This window comes from Mustela erminea, chromosome 15 (assembly GCF_009829155.1).
Source record: "Mustela erminea isolate mMusErm1 chromosome 15, mMusErm1.Pri, whole genome shotgun sequence".
Taxonomy (NCBI): Eukaryota; Metazoa; Chordata; class Mammalia; order Carnivora; family Mustelidae; genus Mustela; species Mustela erminea.
Genome location: NC_045628.1, coordinates 69709975 through 69733101, shown reverse-complemented (window position 1 = coordinate 69733101; position 23127 = coordinate 69709975). Strand labels below are relative to the sequence as shown.

Sequence of the window (23127 nt, the reverse complement as noted above, 5' to 3'; positions counted from 1 at the left end):
ACAGTCTAGCGCTCACTGCTGGGGGCAGCTCTGTGCACCATGGACTTCATATGAACACAGGGACCTGGGCTGATCTTCAAAAGCAATGCTACATGGAAACAATAAGAAACTAAGTGAAATCTATAACCCTGTACCGTTGCTATGAATCACAAAGACATGCATAATATGTATACGTACATATAAGGAGTAATATTTTATAAAAACACAGGCAAACAAGAGGAGAAACATCAAACATATCACAGATACTGCTTCTGGTGGAGAAGGGAAGTGAAAGTAGGAGATGGAGATAAAAGAGAACAAATCGATTTTTAAAATTCAAATTAGTGAAAATTATTATTCCCTCTACCTCTCACAACTACATTTGGCCTTTTAGTCAATAATTATTTTACTGTAACAGAATAATATTAAGTTTCATCAATACTTTCCAAATATGTCTAGTGGTACCAATAAAATTTATTTGAAATGTTTGCTGCTTAACTGATTATGTGATGGGGTTGGTAAAATCACGCTTTATTTCTATTTTTAAAGATTTATTTATGTATTTGGAAGAGAGCATGCCACAAGTGTGGAGAGGGGTGAAGGGAGAGAATCTTCAAGCCAGCTCCTTGGTGAATAGGTCGCCCTTGGCAGGGCTAGATCTCACAACCGATGAGATCATGGCCTGAGCCAAAAACAAGAGTCGGTCACCCAACCGGCTGAGCCACCCCGTTGCCCCTAAAATCTTCTTTAAGTAGCATATCTGATTTCACTATTTTGAATTCCCATGAATACATTTGGACAATAGCTACTCCATAATTTTTTTGTTTTTGTCCTTTCATTTATTGTACTGAGGACTGAAAACATTACTAAATAATTAAACTGACTTTTTTCTTTATCAACTAGTTACACTGCTTGTATAGAATCATTTATACACATTGACCAAATCAACAGTATTGACATAACAGATACAGAATTTTAACCAACCTCGTTCTTATATTTTAGTCTTCTTTCCTATATTCTAGTCTGAGCTGTTATATCAATACAACTAAGATAGAGAATATAGAATTATGTTTAGTTTTAGTACAGAAACTACCTTTAATAAAGTCTGTTATATTTCTGAATGAGAAACATCCACAGTAATTGGTAAAAGTAAAATACCAAAACTTTTGAAAAGAAGTCAATAAAGAAGTTGAGGGAAATAAAATTACTAGTAAAATATGATCATAGGAAAAGTTACAAAGTATCATTCGGACATTTTGTAGATTAAAAAATCAAATGAAATTATCAGAGGGCTGATTTAAGAAATCATTTATTAATTAAGTTATTCCAAATTGGTGTCAACGCCTTAGAAATCAGGGTCATGAAGCCATAGAATGACTTCATTCACATATTTAGTTACAGCTGTAATTTAGAAAATTGCTTAATACGCTACACTTAGTTGAAATTTAAGAAGCTATCTCTATAGCTTTTGTTCATGTTGCTGAAATCAGTGTGCTCTTAAAATCAATAAGAAATTGATGACAAGTGGATGCAGTAAGTGAGAGGCATAGGAGCCATAAAGTGATCGACACTGCTCATGTCACAGGTATGAACAGAACTCCGTGCCTACATGTCAGGATACCTCCAGGAAGCTTATGATGTTTCTTATGCAATGAAAAGGACTTCTTTTTTTTCTGACTCTTTACAGAAGCTTAGTCTGGTCATTGCCTGTCAGTAATTTGCATTCATTTCCTACTAGCTAGCCAACATGTAAAATTGCCCAGTGATTCCTAGGCTGTGTAAAAGCAAGAGTTCATTTGTAGCCAAGAGAAGGCATCCCCTTTTTAGTAGTGTTAGTATTACATTTGAAGACTTTAGGCAGGAAAATAAGTGTATATCAAAGTTTCTAATGAAATTATTTAAAAATGAGAAATGAAATTACTGTAAAATTAAAACAGGTACTTCAAGTTAGTTTTGTTGAAAACATGAATGTGTCTTTTTAAGAAATCTATTTAATGTTTAAAAATCGTGTCCTATACATAATGGAGCCACAAGAAAGTTAAGCATTTTGAAAGAAAATTTTCAGTCGGGTCTGTGTTGTATTATTTTACCATTTCTAGGAACCGGACATCTAATACGTGCAGATAAAATGTGTAATATATGTAATGCAAAGAGTATATGGTACTTCTTTATATAGAGTATTTCAAATTAAGGAAAAGGGAGATTTAGTAAGTTTGTACAGTCTCTTACATCTTTCTTGACTCATTCATTGCAGGCCCTGGAAAGTGAATTTGTTTCTTGCCAACTCCATCAGTGGATTGACCTTATATTTGGCTACAAACAGCGAGGACCGGAAGCCGTCCGTGCTCTGAATGTTTTTCACTACTTAACCTATGAAGGCTCTGTGAACCTGGATAGCATCACTGACCCGGTGCTCAGGGAGGTAGGTGTTAAGTTCCATATTATTCCAAAAGTTTCTGTCATCTCTCAGGCACAAATTTGGCTTTCCATCTCTTTCTCTGTAAATTTCCTTTAAACACAAATTTTTATAAAACATAAATTTCAGGGTTTTGACAAATGTAGGAAAGTGAATATTATATGTCAAAACCAAGTAATGAGACCACTGTGTTCTTCTCTTGAATTATAGACACATGTAATGCACTTCAGTATTCCTATTTTACTTGTTTTATTTCAGCATCTTCATTAAAATGCTTAATGCTCTGTGCATGTTATTAATGAAACCTAGTTAAATATTTGAAAAAGAATTGTTCACATTAAAATAAGCTGCTAGTGTGCAATTTCTTAATAAAAGCAAAATTACAGACTTCCAGACAGAATGCTCAAAAAAATGTACTGATAAAATACATGAGGGTATAGTATTTTATTCCAGAATGTTCTCCAAAATACATCAATAAAAAAGATGAGGGTAGAGTATTTTTATTCCTGTATGTTCTTACCCTGAAAGTTTATAGCTAACAGTTGGGAATTATGTGCTCTACTATGTGCATAAGTATTTTTAGTGAAAATATTCATATAAAATATTACTTAAATCACTTCCCCACTGCACAAAATGACTTCAGATAGGTGAAAGACTAACGGAGCAACAGCTGCTGGGTAAGTGTCGCTGCTAGGAAGCCACATCCCAGCCTCCATTCCCCCGATAGTGGCCATCTGCTGGGTGCAAAACAAGCAATTGTGTCTACGTTTCCCATCAGTGGAATGCTTGTTTTATTTTTTTACTTTTAATTTTAGAAGTGGAAAGCTTATAGATTTGGGAAGTAAAGCTCTACAAGAAAAATCTACATCCATAAACTTGTTTCTTACATACCTCTACAAAAACAAAATGGCTCCATTTGTATGGCTTCCAGCAGGGAAGAAGAGAGGAGAGAGACTTGAGATCGGTGCTCATTGGACTCTTAGGGCTAAATAGTCAGAGAACACATTGTAAGCATGTCATTAGGTGCAGTGTTAGATCATGTTGTGCGTGTGAGGAAATGGATTGTGCCTGAAGCTGGAAGAAGGGAGCAGAGATGCAGAATAAATGAATGAGAGAGAAGACAGCTATTACGAAATTCATGGGTGAAAAAAGGGATTTTTCTCTGCAAACCATTACATTCGCCTGATTTAGTAACCCCTGTACAAACTGTAATCAGATTATTTTATAGAAGATCATTCTGAGCTTAATTACTTTTTTCACAATACGCCTTTGCCCAGTTCCGTAAACACCTTACAAATTATATTCTCCTTTTAGAACCAATAACTTTAGAATCAGGAAAAAAAAAAGCAATTGGAGGAAGCTTATCCTTTTATCCCAAGACCACCTCCAAATTGGTTTTTGACTTTTAAATACCATAAACCTTTTTACTTCTGAATAGCTGATCATACCTTTTTATCCAGTATAGAGTTCTGTCCTTGTAAAGAAAGTTGCAATTAATCCTCTTGGGGAAAATATAATTTTTAAGCATACTGTACGTAATGAAAGTACAAGACAGCATTACAGTTGACAGACATATGCAGGTTTTTAGTATTTATATGAGAGTCAGTAAAATGATAAATGGGAATAAAAAGAAAATGGAATTAGAATTGAGACTTTCTTTACATAGATATTGTGTTTATTATTTGAATTCTATAAAAATACCTGCTTCTGTAAAATTTCACATCCTTGCTTTGGACAGTGGGGGAAAAAGCTATGCATGGGACTTACTTATCAAATTATAGGACTTCCGGATGAAATACTACATGAAAATGTATAATTTTAAAAAAGTTTTAATTGGATGAGAGTGGTTCAGCCATGGTGTTCACTTATTATAAAGATGGTCTGAACAATATGTTACTGCTCCTGATTTCCTCATAGTGAGGCCAGTTGCCAAGCACTAGGCAGCCTGAGTTCAGGACCCTCTCCTTCTAGCATTCTTATTCTGAGCACATAATTGTTGAATATGGAGGTTCCACCAGAGAAACTTCCAGAGGCATTCTGTGATAGATATGTCCTTCTACCCCAGCTCCTCGCCTGCCACCCTGACCCAAAAACTCTGATATCCGTTCTCAGAATACTCTTTTAGGGAGCACACACCTGGAACACGGTTACCTTTCTTCGGCCAGCCAGCAGAGCCCCAAGCACACACCAGCACAGAGAGACATTTGCTCTGACCACGTGGACCTTTGTCAACTCAAGTCTGCTTAGGAAGATACTTTATCTCCTTAAGACCGCTAAGACATGCTTATTACATTGTAGCCACAGCAGACTAACTGGTAACAAGGGACATGAGCTAACTGTCCTTCTTCCTATTCCCCACACTTACCTCCTCTACCCCAGAACCCTAACATATTCTGAATAACGTCCTCCACTCATTCAAGGCTTGAGTGAGATATAGCTCTCCATTCTTACCATATTAGTAGTTAAAACTGAGATTCTGCGGGGAAAAAAAAAAAAAAAGTACTGCACTATCATTTAAGAATCCACATAGATGGGAACCCACCTAAAATCTGTAAGTGGTCTAGTGTTGGCCAAGACATTTGATCTCCCTCTACGTCAAGTGCTCTCTCTATAAAGAAGGATTAATACATGACATATGTTTGCCAACCTGAGAAGTGTTTATCATCTACTGTCACCCAAGAGAACTCTGTAGATAATGTAGATAATGTGGAATGAAGTGCAGTATATTCATTCTTTGGTAGCCATTTACATCCCCTTAACATATACATTTTCCCAGTGAGGAGGCCCTTCTAGGAGGCACAGCACGTTTTATGAAAACATCACTGTTGAGATCCCAGAGGACTAGCTATGGTACCATGTCTTGTGAAAGTTGATACCTACCTAAATGGTTGGACACAAACTCTTGGAAAAAGCATTATTCAAAATGTTAGCCCTCTTATGTAGCTTAATGAATTTCCTTTATTTGATAATGTTTGTCTTTGTATCTTTTAAATATTAAGATCATTACATTTCACATAGGTAAAACCTGAGGAAGATTATAGTTTCTTTTTTTTTTTTTTAAGATTTTATTTATTTATTTGACACAGAGAGAGTGATCACAAGTAGGCAGAGAGGCAGGCAGAGAGAGAGAGGAGGAAGCAGGCTCCCCGCTGAGCAGAGATCCTGATGCGGGACTCGATCCCAGGACCCTGGGATCATGACCTGAGCCGAAGGCAGAGGCTTTAACCCATTGAGCCACCCAGGCACCCTAGGTTATAGTTATCTTATACTGAACTCCAAATAGCCTAAGGAAGGTGATTTTTTTGGATGCTTAAATTAAACACTGATTTAAACAATAAATATTTAATATATGAATATTAGTATGTCTCTTGTGAAAAAATTATATGTATCTCCTATAATCTGTATATAATTTTGAGCTTTGAAGTCAGGGCTAAAATTTGAGAAATGGCTTAAGGTTATTGATTCATTCTTCCTTGACAGGTGAACTCATGAAGCAGCACTAACCACAGCAATTATGGCATTAAAATGTCAAGAAATTAGAGGTCAGAATAACAGATAATTTTCTTCTCTATGTCAGATTTAAAATTGACATTCTCTGACAGCTTAGGATCTTTGCCTGAGAAAAATATGACAGCTTAACTTATTTTATACTTGTAAAGCAGTAACTGATAATAAACTTTATCATGACAGCCTCTGGGCGGAAACATGACAGAACAGTTCTGGTACAAAGCTTTTCTTAATATCTAAACACTAGATCTGTTGGATATTAGATATTATTTAAATTGTCTTAAGTCTTGGCTTACATCATAATCTTCTAGACACGTTATTTCTTGGATTAGCTCAACTATTTGGGCAGTAATTTTAAGCTCTATGTAAAATTAATTTTACATATTAATAAAAATGATGTGATTTGCTTTATATTTTTACTTACCAAATGATGGCCACGAAAGTCCATTCATCCTATGACCTACTGAGGAAATAGAATATTCTAGTTAGTAATTATCAGGTCCCATGGTGTTCTAATTCTTTTCTACTCAAATATAGTCCATAAACCAGTAGTAACACCATTACCTGGGACTTGTGAGAACTTCAGACTCTCAGGCCTTTCCAACCTAATAAATCAGAACATGCATTTGAGGAGATCCCTAGGGACTTGTCTGAGACATTAAAGTTTAAGGTGTATAAGGTGTATAAGAAGATCTGGAAAGCTTTTCTGCCTCTCCTATAAAAGGAGAGAGAATGGTGTGATGAACCTCCATGTACCTATCACCGAGTTTCAAGCTTTTGACTGAATTGCTTCTATATCCCTAAGCCCGTGACTATTTTCAGGTACACTTGCCATATCCATCTAACCCCATCTAACTCTGTATCCACTGTCCGTCTCCCCATCCCATAGGCATCTCAGGATATCCAGGGAGAGGGGTCAAGCAGGTTTATTTTGAAAAACAAAAACCTTTCCAAGCATTTCATACACATCCCCAGTTAAAAACCATTCATCTAGGCCAACACTCTCATAAAATAATTTTTCCAAGGACACCTGTCTATGTAGTGCCAGAGTCAGCTTTGGGTGAGGTCTCCTGATTCTCAAGTCGGGGTTGCTTTAATCCCTTTACTTCCTAGGGATTTTAAAATAACAGTAATTACTAATACTAGGGATTTTAAAGTAACAGTAATTACTAATACAACTAGTTTTAGAGATGATATTCTTCTTACTTTCCAAATGATTCTTAAAAATGAGGGACACCTAATGTGTATTCCCATGTCACTAATTTAACCTGTAAGGTTTTTCTTTCTATTTTGTTTGTGCTTTTGAATTTCTTAAAACTCTCAACTCAGTAAAACTTCCAGGAATTATAAGGCAAATTTTAAGAAATCTTTCTCAGTGAGATGCCTGGGTGGCTCAGTTGGCTAAATTCAATTCTTAATTTTGGCTCAGATCATGATCTCAGGTTATGGAGATCGAGCCCCCGTCGAGCTCAGCGCTAGGTGTGGAGCCTGCTTCAGATTCTCTCTCTCCCTCTGACCCTCCCCTCACTTGCCCCTGCTCTCAAGAAAGAAAGAAAGAAAGAAAGAAAGAAAGAAAGAAAGAAAGAAAGGAAGGAAGGAAGAAATAGAGAGAGAAAGAAAGAAAGAGAGAGAGAGAGAGAGAGAAAGAAAGAAAGAAAGAACTCTTTCTCAGCCGTTTTATTCATTGTTTATTTTATCCACTTTCCAGAAAAACTTGTTTTGTCAGTGTTAAGAGTTCCAAAGGCACTAGGGGATTATGGCATAGTCAATAGTTGGTTAGTAGAGATTACAAATTAAATGTCACATTCTTTTTTTATATACTATACTCTTATAATGAGTGAAAAACATTTCATTCTACAAGTGTTTCTAAAAGGGATCAATCTTCCAATCATGGATATACTTACTCAAGCCTGTCTTCCTTAAAGTATGATTATATGGTATGTAAGAGGCAATAAAAGATGATAGAAAGGTAGAAGTCAGATAATAGGTTTTATCACAGCTAGTCGTTACAATATGAGACATTAAGTGAGTCACTTTACTTTTACGTACCTTGGTTTTCCCACCTAGAAAATGACAGCAGAAATGATACCTAAGTCTATATTTGAGGATCATATCAGAAAAGATATGGGAAGACACTTTGTAAACCATAAAGCACTACACAGATACTGGCTATCATTACCTAAAAGCATAATTAAATGTACTATCTTGGAAGAACTTTCGTTTTAATAATTCATTTCTCTATATCATCATATGTGCAGTCGATACTGCCAAACTGAAAAATGACTTAAATGACTTCTCTTCGACAGTGGGAGGTATATACACAAGCCTACCACAAAAGGCTATTTTCTGGCAAACTATTAGAACATATGGGCCATGCAATATTTATTTATTAATGCATATGTACACATTTATCTATGCTGGAAATATTAAAACACTAAATACTAAATTTTAATATTACCAGTAGTTATAAAACTGTGGCATTTTTAGTCCAATTTCTTGTTACTAATATTTCTTGGTCTTCTTAGATTATATTTTCTGCGTTTATCTCTTTCTTTGATCTGACAGGGATAGCAAAGCATTCCTTTGGACCTGCTTTAGTGAGAATATGCCCAAAGAAAGTAGGATAGATTCCTTCAGTTTTCACTTTATTTTCTTGCTGAACCATTCCTGCTACTACAGAAACCTGACATGATAAGGCTGTCAAGAACCACAAGACAGACGTGTCTTTAACCAAAACAGTTACTGTGCTGGCTTTTCTAGAAGATGAGCTCATAAAATTTATAAGGAAAAATGAATCCGCTTTTCATCCTAATGATGTAAATGATGGTATTTGTAGGGATGATACTGATGGCCGTCTGGTCATTGCTTATTCCTTCTGTGAATTTGTTATCCCTTGTCTTTTCCTTCCCCCATATCTGACTCCTTTCTACTGTCTGACAAGGGATAGCAACACCTGCCTTGTGGATCACTTGAGTGGGTTGTAGCACAATGTTGCCCATTTATAAGGCCATGATGCCTGATTGTTTTCATGTGGGGGATGTTCGCGGTTTTTCTCCTGGGCATTTATTCTGAGATGTGATTGCAACAAACAATCAAAAAAATGGCTGATAAAGATTTCTTAAAACCATCTTCATTTTTTCCCTATAATTGCTGGAAGTTTTACTGACTTAAAAATGTCAGCAAATTCAAATGCCAAAATAAAAAGAAAGAAAAATAAAATAATAAAATAAAATAAAATAAAGTAAAATAAAATAGGAAGAAACCCCCTACATTTTAAACTATGGGAGTAGAAAGACACATGAGGTATTCTTTGAAGCTTAAAGAATCGTTTGGGAGCAAGAAAAATTTTATAATCCCTAAAACTAACAAGAGTGTAGTTTCAGATGTGTTTGTTTGTATGCTGTGTTCCTCACTCAGAGCAGTGAGACTTGCATTGCAAAGAATCAGTGAATAAAGAAGTTTCTATGTAGAAATTAGTATCAAGAAAATTAATGACACACATTTGATTTTGATGAGTGAATAAATCTTTAATTTAGGTTTATCTTTTCTCCTTGTAATTACTGCAGTCCTTAGCTAGTCCATGGTCATCAATCGTCAACTAGGAAAGCATAAATAATGCAGCTAGTCCAAGTGGAATGTGTGTCATTTATGTGAGATGTGCTTTTTCTCGTCTTTGTGTTATTTTTATTGCGTAGTGTTGAGAAGTGCTAATTATTGATTTTCAGAAATTAACAGCAAATGCTTTCACAAGAATCTAAAGTCATATTTTACACAAGGAAGAAGGGTGAAAATTGCAGCCTGCTGTTTGTAATAGAAATAGCTGGAAGGGATTTCCTTATCTTCTATTAACATAGATTTCAGTTATATTACACAGTTGTTACCTTAGCATAAATTAACAATTATTCAAAACATATTGCATGCTTCAATTTGTTGAAGTAGATATTACTCAATCTAAATACCTAAGCATTTCAGTTAGATGTTGGGAGCTCATTTTTAAAGGTTTTAAACATATTGATAATGAGCCTATTTAAAGCCATTTGAAATCTCAATACAGTATATCTAAATTGCTGTTTCCCACTTATGTCAAGATCAAAAAAGAGTACTTTGTTCTGCCAAATAAATGAAATACTATTTTTTAATCTGAATTTAGCCTAATAAAAGTGTATGATTTCATTTTGTAATGTTTATACCACCACCTGGTAAACCTTTGTCTTGATGTCATTCCACTTCCAGGCAAATCTTCTCAACTTTTATTATTTTCCTTATTTCCTTTCCATGATCAGACACTCCATGTGAACTTATTTTGATGGTGAGGAAAGGTCATCACCGGTACTACGACTGGTCTCTCGTTCCTCCTCCTCCACCACCATCTTCCCCCAACTTGCATTTCCTGCATCAGCCAGCATTGAATTTCTTTATATACATTGATTCAACTGGGGAGAATTAGGCAGGGACATTGTACTGGTTCTTCTCACATTCCATAAGCATTTCTGGGTTAAGTCCTTTACTTAGGTACTACTTAATGGTCAACCCAATGGGCACTTGGGTGGCTCAGTCCCTTAGGCATCCGACTCTTGGTTTTGCTCAGGTCATGATCCTCCACAATGTGGAGCTGTGGCCTGCAGCCCAGCCACTGGCAAACTGGCACCCAGCAAGGAAGGACCAGAGGATAAGTTTTGCGTCCTCTTCCTATTTCCTGTCCTGCGCTCTCATTGGCCAAAAAGATTGGGAAGATAGAGGAGCAAGAGGTAGCCAGGATGCAGACTCTGGAGGCCAGTCTGCCAGGGGCAAGGAAGATGATCCCGCTCACTACTGTGTTCCCCCTGAGTTAGTCACAGTGTTAGGCAAATTTTTTTTTTTTTTAAGATTTTATTTATTTATTTGACAGACAGAGATCACAAGTAGGCAGAGAAGCAGGCAGAGAGGTAGGAGGAAGCAGTGTCCCTGCTGAGCAGAGAGCCCGATGCGGGGCTAGATCCCCGGACCCTGGGATCAGGACCTGAGCTGAAGGCACCCAGGCTCCCTGCGTTAGGCAAATTTATTTAAGGCATCCAGGGTGGAACAGCCACTACCTGCCACATGAAAAATACATGTACTTTTCCTACCTGAGTTGACTTATACTTATCTTTAAACATAAAAATTGATCGCTTCTCGGCCTTTTGGCTAAGATCAAGTGTAGTATCTGTTCTTATCAGTTTAAACATAAAAATTGAGTGAGCTTGCCACCAATGGCACTGACCTAATTTGAAGAAAAAATGTTTGGGACGGAGCATTTTTTTTTTTTATCCAAAGGATATGGTGCTTGCTCTTCATCTTCACTGTTCACATTCCTTTGTTAAGTGAGACATGTAATATCCTCATTATAACTCATCAGTCCGGGCAGAAATAGTACTCGGCAAGAGGATAATTCTCCTCTTTGTTTCTTTTAGGTTTATACTGAAAGAATAAAACCAAACACTGAAGCATGTAAATGAACAATCCAGAATCCTCTCTCTCAATAGTGCCTAACATAGTCTGATAGTTACAGCAAATGTGGTTCTCTTTTTCACTTGAGTTATTAAGTACTTACTGAAATATTCTAAAAATTTTGCTCGTATAGACTTAGCCTTAATGCAGCTGATTATTAAAACAAAAGGAAGCACGTTTGTTCTTCTATTGTTGTAGTTTCTATGACAAATTAGAAGCAGTTGAATATAAAATAGCATTTTTAATTTTTTATATAGTTTAATGTTTGTAAAGCAAGAAATAATAAAATGCAGATATTATTTTCTTGATTTATTTTGCTCCTGTTTTTCTAGCATTAAAAAGTAATGCTTTATATGATCTTGTTTTATTATAACAATAAACCAGAAGCAAAAGCATATCAGTTAAAATACAGTCTGCCATTAAGTAATCTTTTCTTTTATCATTTCAGACTTCTCAAAATTCCATTTCTTTCTCCTATTTGGTATAGAATTGGTAGAATTGGAGGTAGCACAGAAAGATGATATAAATCACATATATATTTTTAATTGTATGTCAAAGGTGTATTTTCTGGTTAAAAAAAAAAAGAATATCCACTTTAAAGCATTAAAATAAAACCATGCTAAGTACGAGCTATAAAATGAGATAATACAGGAAATTTTTAGAAAATCCTTTTCTTTGTCCCCAAGGAATCACTTTTGCTATTTTTATTTTCTGAAAAATTATCAATAATTAACTAGTAATTTCAGCATAGTCTGATATTTGCCTTGTGGGTAGCACAACCTGTCGTACTTTATAAAATGCTGACTTTTCTGGAAAACAATTTAAAAGATGACACAGACCAAGCAAAATGGATGAACTAGGTCATTTGACAGCTTTACCTTATTAGCTTCCTCTCACTGTCTTTCTCATCACTTAGACCTTATGACACGTCACCAGAAAGACAATACTAAATTACACTTACAAATGTAAATGTAACGAGAAGTTGTAAAGATTCTACAGGAGAAAAATGTATTGGGGTTAAAGTTTTGCATTGTGGAAAGGCAAGTTTAACCGAAGTTTTTATCTCTTGGAGACCAAAGAAGGTGTACTCTAGATAACTAATAAACACAAGGGAAGGGAGAAAGCTTGCTTATTCACCTACGTAGTAATATCTTTCTTTTAGAATATTTTGAATTTATCAGTAATTTGAACATCATTCTGAACTACCACTTATCTGTCACCACATGTAATTGTACCCTGGCTATGAAAACGTTCATATTAACAGGATACACATAATGCGTATTAGCCACAGCATATTTACTTCCTCTTCTGAGGATTTAATCCCAGCTATGTATCTGTATTTATAGAGGAGGTAGCTTTTGTTTTTGGCGGGGACGGAAGGCAAGAAGGAGATAAAAGCCATTAAGCAAGAGGTGCAGCAGGTCGAAGGAGTGAGGTGTGTGTCTCGGCCGTCGCCAACACAGATGGCCCCTTTGTGCAAATTAAAAAAGAAACCCTCATTAAAAGAGGAATAATAAAAGGTGCTCCTTCCTTTGGCATTTGAAGTATATTCTGTCCTTCATTTGCTCCCCAGCTGGGCACCTCTGTGCAGGACATAGATGATGCAGTTGTACCCTTGGCCCTGACCTTTGCGTAGCATAAGACTAAGAGAGAGCTTGTTGAAAATAAGTGAGAAAAAAAAGGAGAGCTTGATGAAAATGTGGGTAATTTTGTAACTTGGCAGGTGGGTTCTGGAGGATTTTACAAAGTGGGCCTATCTAGAAGGTAGGGAGGGAAAAACAGGAAACTGTCCGTAATAGGAACTTTCCCTGATGGGAGCTTTGTATTACATATAAGCAGGTAAAACTGAATTATGTGTCCTATGTGTGTAATGAAATGTGAAAGTCCTGTTCTGGTTTACTTTGTGCTGCTGTTCCTAACTTAGGTCACATGTTTCTCTCCTTCTTGCTTACCCCTAAAAAATTTCTTTCCTATTTGTAAAACACCAAAGATTTTGTCAGTCACATTTGTTTTGAAAAATCTACTGTTTTAAGCCTATTATCCATGCTAGATTTATATGACATGTGTAAGATTTCTGTCACTGTTTATTATATGTAAAAAGTTAGGATCACTGACTGATTCTGAGACGCTTGTCCTTGCCGCCTCTCAGCACTCCAAATTGCAGGGTGTCTTACAATGAATAGTGGATCATAGTTTAATTAGTAACATTTTCTACATTTTAATATTATATAAATTAATGATGCTTCTCACAAGAGATAACGTCTGAGATTCGATGAAGCTAGATGGACAGACTTATATCCCAAGTTTTGCTCTTCTGTCAAACATGTTATAAAAGTCGTGGGCTCACACATACACTATTGGTTCATTCTTGCTTCAGTGGGGAGTGCAGAGCAGTAGGCTCCCTAGTCACTGTTTGGCTTTCCACGGTTTCAGTGACCGAGGTCAGCCATGTTCTAGAAGCAGTGATTCTGACCTAGCCTCAGAAGGTCAGCAGTAGCTCGATGTTAGGTTGCAGTGCCTACTACCTCATTACCTCACTTCATCTCATCAGTTGATCATTTTTTAAAAAGATTTTATTTATTTGAGAGGACATGAGCAGGGTGGGGGTACATGGGGCATAGGGAGAGGGAGAAGCAGACTCTCAGCCAAGCAGGGAGCCCAAAGCAGGGCTTGACCCCAGGACCCTGATATCCTGACCTGAGCCAAAGGCTGACGCTTAATTGAATGTCTAAGCTGATACCTAACTAAGCCACCCAGGTGCCCACTCATCAGACAGGCATTTTACCGCCTCATGTCACCATCCTAAGGAGAAGGGTGAGCCCAGTACCATAAGGTATTTTGAGAGAGAGATCATATTCACGTAACTTTTATTACAGTATATTATTGCTATTCTATTTTATCAGTACCTACTGCTGTTAATCTCTCACTGTGTATGATTTATTCATTAAACTTTATCATAGGTTTGTATGTATAGGAAAAAAACTATACATAGGGTTCAGGACCATCCAGTTTCAGGCATTCTTTGGAGTCTTGGACCATACACCCCGAGGAAGAGGGCAGGACTACTGTAGACCTATAAAGCGATAGCTTCCTTGTAATACAAATTAACATTTTGGTAGTAGATTTTAAAAGGATTAACTAATACTAAAGTGTGTAGGAGTCAGAGAATAAACCAGTGAAGCAGGCCACGAGGCATGCGTGCCCAGTGGGCATTACAAAAGGGCCCCTTTGCCTTGGCACCAGACAGGTGTTGCTGTGCAGGAATGCTGATGATCTACCTCTTCTGGGTTTTTTTGAGAGAAGCCAAAAAAAATCCAATTTATTATATGTATGAAATTTTCTGACCTATAAATGTTGGCTCAAATAGAAACCATACCTGTGAGCTGATTGTAGCCCAAGGGCTGCTGGCTTGTGACATCAGGCTGAATGTAAGCTCCTGTGCCATCCTGGCTAGAATGTTAACCTTCCCAAGAGCCCAAATCTCTATCTGTTTTCTTTGGTGAATATCACAAATATCTAAAATGGTACCCAGTACACAGTAGGTGCTTAGTAAGTAAATATTTTATGAATAAATAAAGCTAGTATTAAGTCTCTTCGACACACACAGAACAGTGTAGAGAAAAATAGAAATGTGTTGATTTGTTTTTTTAAATGCTATTTCCAATTGTCTTTTTTTGCCTTTGGCTGGCCAATTCTGACTTAATATTCAGACCTCAGCTCATGTCCCTTTTCAGGAAGCCCCTTTCCTAACAGCCCTGCTGTCCCTGTGCCCTGCTCTACCCTCTACCCTCTATCGCCAGGGTCCTCCACCTGCTGTGTGCCCTGATTACTCACTCATCTTATGTCCTCATGGGCTGAAAACTTCTTGAGGGCAGGCTGGTATCTGATTTTTTATCCCTCGACACAGCGGGATAGAAGCATTTAACAGCGTTTGCTAACATCATTGTTCTTGTGGTATTGAATTGTAAAAGTAAAGCACTCCGATGTTTTCTCTACTACTGTGCTCTTCCTTTTCTGGGCTACCTTTCAGTTTTGCACTAATGTCCCACTGTTGCCCCACTTCCATATTCAGCGAATGTTTTTGGACTCTGTTAGGACTAAGTCACAGCCTTCACCTGCGAAGATCAACAGTCTGAGCAAACAGACCTGGATTTCATGGTGAAGGGGGAAAAGTGCAATGAGAATACGGAGGACATTCACTGCGATTTGGGGAGTCTGGGAAGGATTGAGAAACCTGCCCCAAGGTTCACATGAAAGGGAGGCATTTTTCCTACATCGGGAGTAGTTCTCAGAACAACCACTCAGCTGCTATGCTTCATAGATCACAGAATGGCCTGTGTACTTCCCTGGGCCCCCTCCCATACAGAGTGCATCCCTCTTAACAGAAAGAAGACATTGATGACTTTCTAAAGGTGGGGAGGACAGAAAACATGGGACGCGAGAAGTGAAGAAAATCCGTGGGTGCTCACTCCTCATTCAAGAGTGTCGGTAGTGCCAAGAAGCACTTAGAGGAGGCAGTGTGCTTTTTCAAGATCAGAAAGATCTGTGTATTTTTAAATCAGAGGTTAAGGGATTACTGGTAGACAGGATTACAAGAGAGCCAAAAGGTAAACATTGGACTAAGAACTTTTAGGTCATGAAGGCATGTGATGTGGATCACAAGGAAGAGGGATTCAGTTTAGTGTTTAAAAAATAAATAAATGGTAAGTGTAGGAAATAAGACTGTCTTAATAAGAGGGCAAAAGTCACAATATTAACTTGATCACAGCTTAATATTTACCCTAATGTCATATGAGAATAGTTTAAAATAAATACATGTGTGTACTCTGCCTCAGTCCAAAGAGGACGGGGGGTAGGCCCGCCAAAGAGAACTGTACCGATTTCTGGAAAATAGGTGAGTCTCCGGAGATTTTCTGATACAGTTTTAATACTTGCCTTTCAGAACAAAAATCAAGTCAAACAGCGTGTTTGTGGATTCAGTCCTTCTATGGCCATTTAAAGGCTACCTACTAAGTACAGACACTGACCTAGAGACTAAACTGTGTTTAATTTTACCCCTCATCTCCCCACCCCATCCCAGTCCTGTTTCTGGAGAAGTCTGAACACAAACCAGAGGACCTATTGTTATAGCAACTTCAGCTCTTCATGTTATGTGAAGTCTCTAGCTAGGGTAACTTTAACAATGAAATTACCTTTTTTTTTTTTCTTCCAGGTAATTCACAAGAGCTTATTGTTCATGATGTGAACCTAACCAGAAATGGTCTCTTCCCTCTTTTATAATCGTAAATCTTGCACTGGGGAGATAAAGTATGATGGTACCTATGTGAATACGATTTACTTAAATAGTCACACTTTGCATGTGAGTGGACACCATGCAAATAAATGGACACATTAAAATTGGACAGCACTTAAAGAGATTTAATAATTCATCCTATTGCCTCTGCAAATAAAAGAACCAAAGCCCCATTTGTGCAATTGCTAAAATATGGCAGATAATGATGCATTCATGTTTAATATTGCTAATAAATTTGAAAATTCACATTTTTATTGATAAACATTTTCTTGAAATGCAGTGTGGGCAGACAGATTGTTAAATTTAAGTACTTTATAAATGAGATTTGTAGATACTGATGCGATTAGTGGCAGCGCGGCGTGGAGAGCCATCTACCACCTTACCTGCATTCCTAAGCACTCAGCAATGAGTTTCGTATTTCACTTTTATGTGCAACCAAATTGCGCACAATTTTAGGGGAAAAATTAGCATGGTAACAGAGTAATGACTATTGTAAATATTGTGCTTCTCGTTGTTGACTTAAATTACACGCTAACAGTATTTTGGAAAAATATTTCTGCTAGTCTAGCTTAATATATTGAAATTTTTTTGCCTGTAGGATTAATATATAGAAGACATACATAAATCTCCTGTAAGATTGTGTCTTTGACATACACACAGAGAAAGGCATATTACACAGTCCAGACAGCTTGAGATCCAAAGTTATTTTTATTCGTTGGAAGCCATAAAATCTCATTAATATTTCTTATCTGCACAGGCTTTAATAAAATATTTCCTAGCTCAAGATGCCCAAAGAATTCTTTCCTCTTTGGGCTGTAAAATTTCAAAGAATTTTTGAGACATGTGAATTCATACCATATAAACATTAGATAATACTTCAGCATTGATCTTAAAACAGCATAGCATGCTAAAACATATTTTTTGTACTGAAAATTTGGCCAGCATTAATCAATCATTATACAGCAGTCTTGATGATTACCCTCTGTATTGACTGGAACATGTGATTTCCTGAATTTTATTTCCTATCACTGGTGGACTTTATGTATCATTCTTTTTCCCCAAGATCCCAGAAGCTTATTTCATTAGAGATCCCCATACATTCCTCCTCACACAGGACTTTCTGAAGGTACACGTGGTGTATTGAGTGTGAGAAGTGTTGTTTGGCTTCAGCCGCATGCATTCACCGTCTAACCCTCCCACGTTTAACCCTGGCTTCTACATAAGAATAGCCACTTGGTTAACAGAAGCATGTTTGGAAAGAGAAAGCAAAGCTTGTCTACAGCATACTAACACGTGGGTGATTCTGCACCCTCAGAGAAAGAGCACCCGGTGAATTTTCTGGACGTCTTTCATGGCTGACTTGGGATCCACTTGCACTGGCAGGGAGCGTGATGACCTCTCTCGTTGATGCATATCGATTGTGACAGTCACTCTCCTTCCCCTGCAGGCCATGGAGGCACAGATACAGAACTTTGGACAGACGCCCTCTCAGTTGCTTATCGAACCACATCCGCCTCGGAGCTCTGCCATGCACCTGGTAAGACAGAGCCGCCTGAACAAAAAGTTTTTTTGCTTTTTCTGTACCTGGGAACACGTCAAATAAAATCGTCATTTCAGCAGCATTTTTAAAGGCTTCTCGATTTACTGGTTAAACTCTCCAGGCTAAGTGGATGCCGATACCCTGTGGAGAAACAGAGGGGAGTGCGGTTCTTACCTTTAAGTCCTGCTACGCTCGCCCAGTTTGGGGTTCACAAAAATCGCGGTCTTCTCTGACTCTGTATGCCCCTGCATAAACTCATTCAGACACATCCAGGCACCAGAATTAGATTTGATTTATAAAGTAGGATGAAAATATAATATCAACACAGTATGATATGGCCCAATTTAATCTTCTGGGGCAAGGTGGGGTAGGGGGACTAGCTGATTTTAAGAAGACAGAAATACAGAGGTAATTTGCCAGGACAGGAGAGTTAAGAAAGAGCTCCAGAGCCACTCGGGTCAAACACCAGCTCTGCCTCTAGCTAGGGAATGACTTGGGCAAGGTGTTTAACCTCTCTGTTTATGTTGCAGCATCTGTTCCATGAAAGCAAAGCATCTGCCCTGAGAATTTCATGACTTAATACCGTAGAGCACTTAGACCAGCAACTGGTGTGCAATACGTTCTCAATAAATGTTAGCTGGTGTCATCATCTCCGCTAGCTCCTCATATTAAAACTTTTATTCCAGTTTTACAAGGGGAAGGGAAATATTCTTTTCATTTTAATCTGAATTTTAAAAGCTCGTTTTCATAACAAAACCGTCCTTTTTCATTTTATTAGCAAAATGTACAACATTTCCCTCTTTAATTTGAAGATGGTGAATTTTTTTTCCCGAGAAACTTCTTTAGAAGGAATTTATTTTTTAAGCTGTGGTTTTTCACTGATTTTTTTTTTACTGAAGTGAAAAATGCTTGAAGGCAAAGGAACATGTTTGCAAAATGAATTAAAGTTCATCCATTTTTCTAGGCAATTATCAAAGCAGCAAGTACCTTAATTTTAGAGTAAACAGCTCTGAAGTATGGTCCACAGTATATTTGCAAACAAATTTATAAGCTGTTATTTTGTGGCAGAAGTACTGCTGAGACCTTTCATTTATTTTTTCAGTTTCTTAACAAATTCATATCGAGTTCCTTCTGTGTGTCAGGCATGACGCTAAGCGCCGACAACCCAGAGGGGGCTGTCAAGGAATCAGTAGTCAAACTCCTAGTGAAACACATAAATAAATGTGTTTGTTTGAAAACACGTTTTTTTCTCTTTACAATGGCTCCAACAGCTTCATCCCCCTTGATTAGTCACTAATGATCTCTTGTGATTGAAATTGGTCCTCGCGTGTGACGAAGCAGAGAGGTTGACACCAAGCACACGGTTCCATAAGAACACGTAGTCACGGTGTAGACGTGGGGATGTGGCCTTGGAGCCCCAAGCCTTAGACGAAGTATTTTTAATAAACTGTACAAGAGAATATCTCTATCACTTTATTTTATGAAATGCTTTGGCAGAAGAGTTTTATTCCCGTGTTAGTCGTCTCTGTTTAATAATAATAATAAAAATACTTATCCTGGAGAAGTGCCCAGGCAGGATTCATTGCTTTCCTGGGGAAAATGGTGAGAGACTAAATTGGCATGGAACTGCTCATAAAGGAGACCTAGCCTTTCTAAGTTCGTGGAGCAGATGATTCCTTGTGTAGAAACAGTTACAGAACAGTTACGAACCCGACAGAATGGCTAGTTCCAGCATCCCCATTTTGTTTTGGTGTGGTAGTATTTATGGTGTTTTATAGTTGCTAGAATAGTAGCATTTATAGTGTCTGCCTTCTATCGAGTCACATGTATGAAAGCAAAGACTGATAGAAGGAAAGGGGGTAGCCCTCAGGAAGTGCACAGTCTAGAAACGAGGCGTCAACCACAACCAGTCAGTATTGCCACAGCCAGGACTCGGGCAAAGCTCTGACAGGGCAGGCTAGTGTATTTTAGTTACTTAGGTTGGAGTCATGTCCCCAGATCAACCAGGTAAAAAATGAAAGTATCAATTCATTCATGTTATCTTTCATGTAAACAGTGTCAGTCACTGATTTTTCACCGCCCTGAGCAATGCTGCTGTGTCATGAGACCGGTCTGTGAGCTCCCGTCTCACCCCGCTGTCTCACAAGGCTTACACTGAGGCGGGTCCTTGGTGAACTGGTGTCCCCTGTCAGCGGCTGCACAGAGAGAGCCTTTGCCCCTTTCCCTGTGCCATCCTCACAGGCTGGAAGTTGGGGTTGCTTTGCTCGCTGCTCATGCTAGCCTCGTCTGTGTTAACCTCCGTCTCCCCAGAGCTTTCACTAACTGTGTTATCCCTTCTGTTTTCTTCTGCTCTCTTCCCTTTCTATTCAACAGTGTTTCCTTCCACAGAGTCCACTCATGTTTAAAGATCAGATGCAACAGGATGTGATCATGGTGCTGAAGTTCCCATCAAATTCTCCGGTGACCCACGTGGCAGCCAACACGCTGCCCCACCTGACCATCCCCGCGGTGGTGACCGTGACCTGCAGCCGGCTATTTGCGGTGAATCGGTGGCACAACACAGTAGGTACGTGTGTCCAAGTGCGTCACTTGCTAGAGGGCTCTTAGGAGCTACAGTTAAGGTAAGATAAGTGTGCTGGGGTCTAGCCGTATGCCAGGTCTACAGACAGCGGCAGAGCAGACCACTGCCAGACCTGACGAGGGGAGTCTTGTCTGTCTTGTTCGCGGCTGTTCTGTGTTGGGGCCTCACAGAATGCTGGGCTGGGGGTTAAATGTTCAATAATATTCAATGAATTGAAGCAGGTCTACAAATAATTCTGCCCCCCCACCCTACTCTATGCCTGCCCCACAGGAAAAAAAACGGAAAAAAAAAAAAAACACTTTTATGCTATATTAAACAAAAGTGAGTTGAAATCTGGATTTCCTAGATAATGGTTTCAAATCCTCTTTCTTCCATTTCACGAATTTATTTGGCAAATATTTGAATGGCCACTTCGTATCAAATAGTCATGCACACCGGGAGTACAGCAATGAACAAGACAGACACCGTCTCCCTCCTTGAGGAGCTGAGATTCTTTGAGAAAAGACAAAATCTAAATTGTTCAGTGATTCCGTGTGTGTTTTCTTTAAACTCATTCCCAAGAGTTCCAGCTGGCAACTTGAAGTGATAGGATTCTATTATCAAAATTAGACATATTGATACTTACCTAACCAGGACAGAAGTTGACATGACCAAATGATTTAGTTGGCCAGATTCACCCCTTACAATTTCCTCGGAAACCCCAGGACTCTCACTGTCTCTAGGACTAAATGGATAAGCCGTGGTAAATTAATCTGAATTTTTCTATTCTCCTAACTTTTGTATTGCTCTGAAAAACAGTATCATATAAATCCTAGCTTAATCTAAGAGTTTCTAGATGCATTTATTTTATGTTTATTGGTGATACTATCAACATGAGGTATAACTAATTCCATTTGATCTGAAAGATGCAGCAAGCATCTTAAGAAAAAAAATATAACTTTATTATTCACAGAAGTCTGAGCCTCTAGAAGTATTTGCATTGAGAAAAAAACTATAAAGGATTAATTTTTCTTTAGCATTGTTCAAAAGTATCATATATGTTATATAATCACATGTAAAAATACTATGACTAATGAACTCAATCCAGCCCTAAATATTAATCCTCTGATAGCAGCTTCTCCTGAGCTTAAGGTCTTAAGTTTGGCTCCATGTTTTAATTTTAACCTTCAGTTGACTTGTCATCTAGTGAAAGAAGACGGAAGCCCCGCCTTCCCCTCTGCCCTGGCTCAGGTGAGCCCCGCTGTGCTCACGCCCACCCCTGCTTGCAGGCACAGCCTCGTACGTAGATTTCGAACTTACTGGTTGCCCAGAAATCTGAGCTCTTTGTTGGGTTCAAGAAGTGTTATGGTCTTCTATTCTATGTGGCTTTTTCTTGTTAGGATAGGAACATTCTTTCCATGGAAGCTAGCAGTCCCTGTTGTGATGATTTCTTTTGAGAGTATCCACAAGGATGTTTTTTATGACCATCATTCTTACAACTTACAACTATTTGCCAAATAATTTTTAAGCAGTACACCTTTTCCACAGTCATCATAAGACACTGCTTACTAGGACGTTCCTTCTCTCTCAGACTTTTGTGCTAGTTTTCTCCTTCTGTTTAATCTTTAGGCCTCAGAGGAGCTCCAGGATACTCCTTGGATCAAGCTCATCATCTTCCCATTGAAATGGACCCCCTGATTGGTACGTTAACAAAAAAATACATTTTCATGAATGCTGACTGTCCACAGATTCCTATGTAGTTATTTATCACAAAAGGTAGTTGAATGATAATTTTTCTGCCATCAAATTGATGTGTAAATAAAACTGAATTACCACAGGAGCTGTGTAAAGCATAATATGCTGTCTGGCATTTCCTTGATTTTTTAGGAGGTCATTTAAGTTTAAGTAAGTTTAAGTTCATTTAAGGTCACTTAAGTTCATTCCAAACAAGGAAAATCATTCCAAACTGTCCTTTCTTTCAGCCTGAACTATTCTTTAATAACTGTATATTATTTAAAATACTTAAAATATGTAAGGACTCAAAAAAATCATTAAAGAGAACCAACATGAAAGACATCTTTTCTAGAAATCTCCTTTCAATAGGGCCAGGTTTTTTTAATTAAAGATTTCATGTGAATTGCAAACTTAGGAACTGTAACTCTTTGCAACAGATAATGGAAATATTTTTAAATCACATACACACTAATAAGCAGATAATCCAGAACAAACCCCTTCATATTCCTAGGCCTCAATTTCCTATCTGCAAAATGACTGAGCAGGATATGTGTCGTGCCTTTTTCATGGGATCATGTAGGGAACTAAATTAGAAAAAAAAATGAAAATGGCATAAAAAAGTGTAAAGGCAT

At 37.9% G+C, this 23127-nt stretch overlaps 1 protein-coding gene and 1 pseudogene across 9 annotated transcripts in view; both read left to right on the top strand.

The window, feature by feature from the left end:
- Positions 1–23127, top strand: part of NBEA (neurobeachin) — a 678194-nt gene that overhangs the window by 635306 nt on the left and 19761 nt on the right. For 4 of the 9 annotated variants that reach the window (XM_032314437.1, XM_032314436.1, XM_032314433.1 and 1 more), the window contains 4 exons: positions 2234–2401; positions 18109–18198; positions 20575–20767; positions 22391–22462. In XM_032314437.1, the coding sequence (XP_032170328.1) occupies positions 2234–2401; positions 18109–18198; positions 20575–20767; positions 22391–22462 (523 nt within the window). Of the gene's footprint in view, positions 1–2233; positions 2402–17724; positions 17788–18108; positions 18199–20574; positions 20768–22390; positions 22463–23127 lie in introns of all 9 variants that reach the window. The other 5 variants (XM_032314438.1, XM_032314434.1, XM_032314432.1 and 2 more) reach the window with 2 other exon arrangements.
- On the top strand, positions 11046–11259 carry LOC116574670 (annotated as a pseudogene).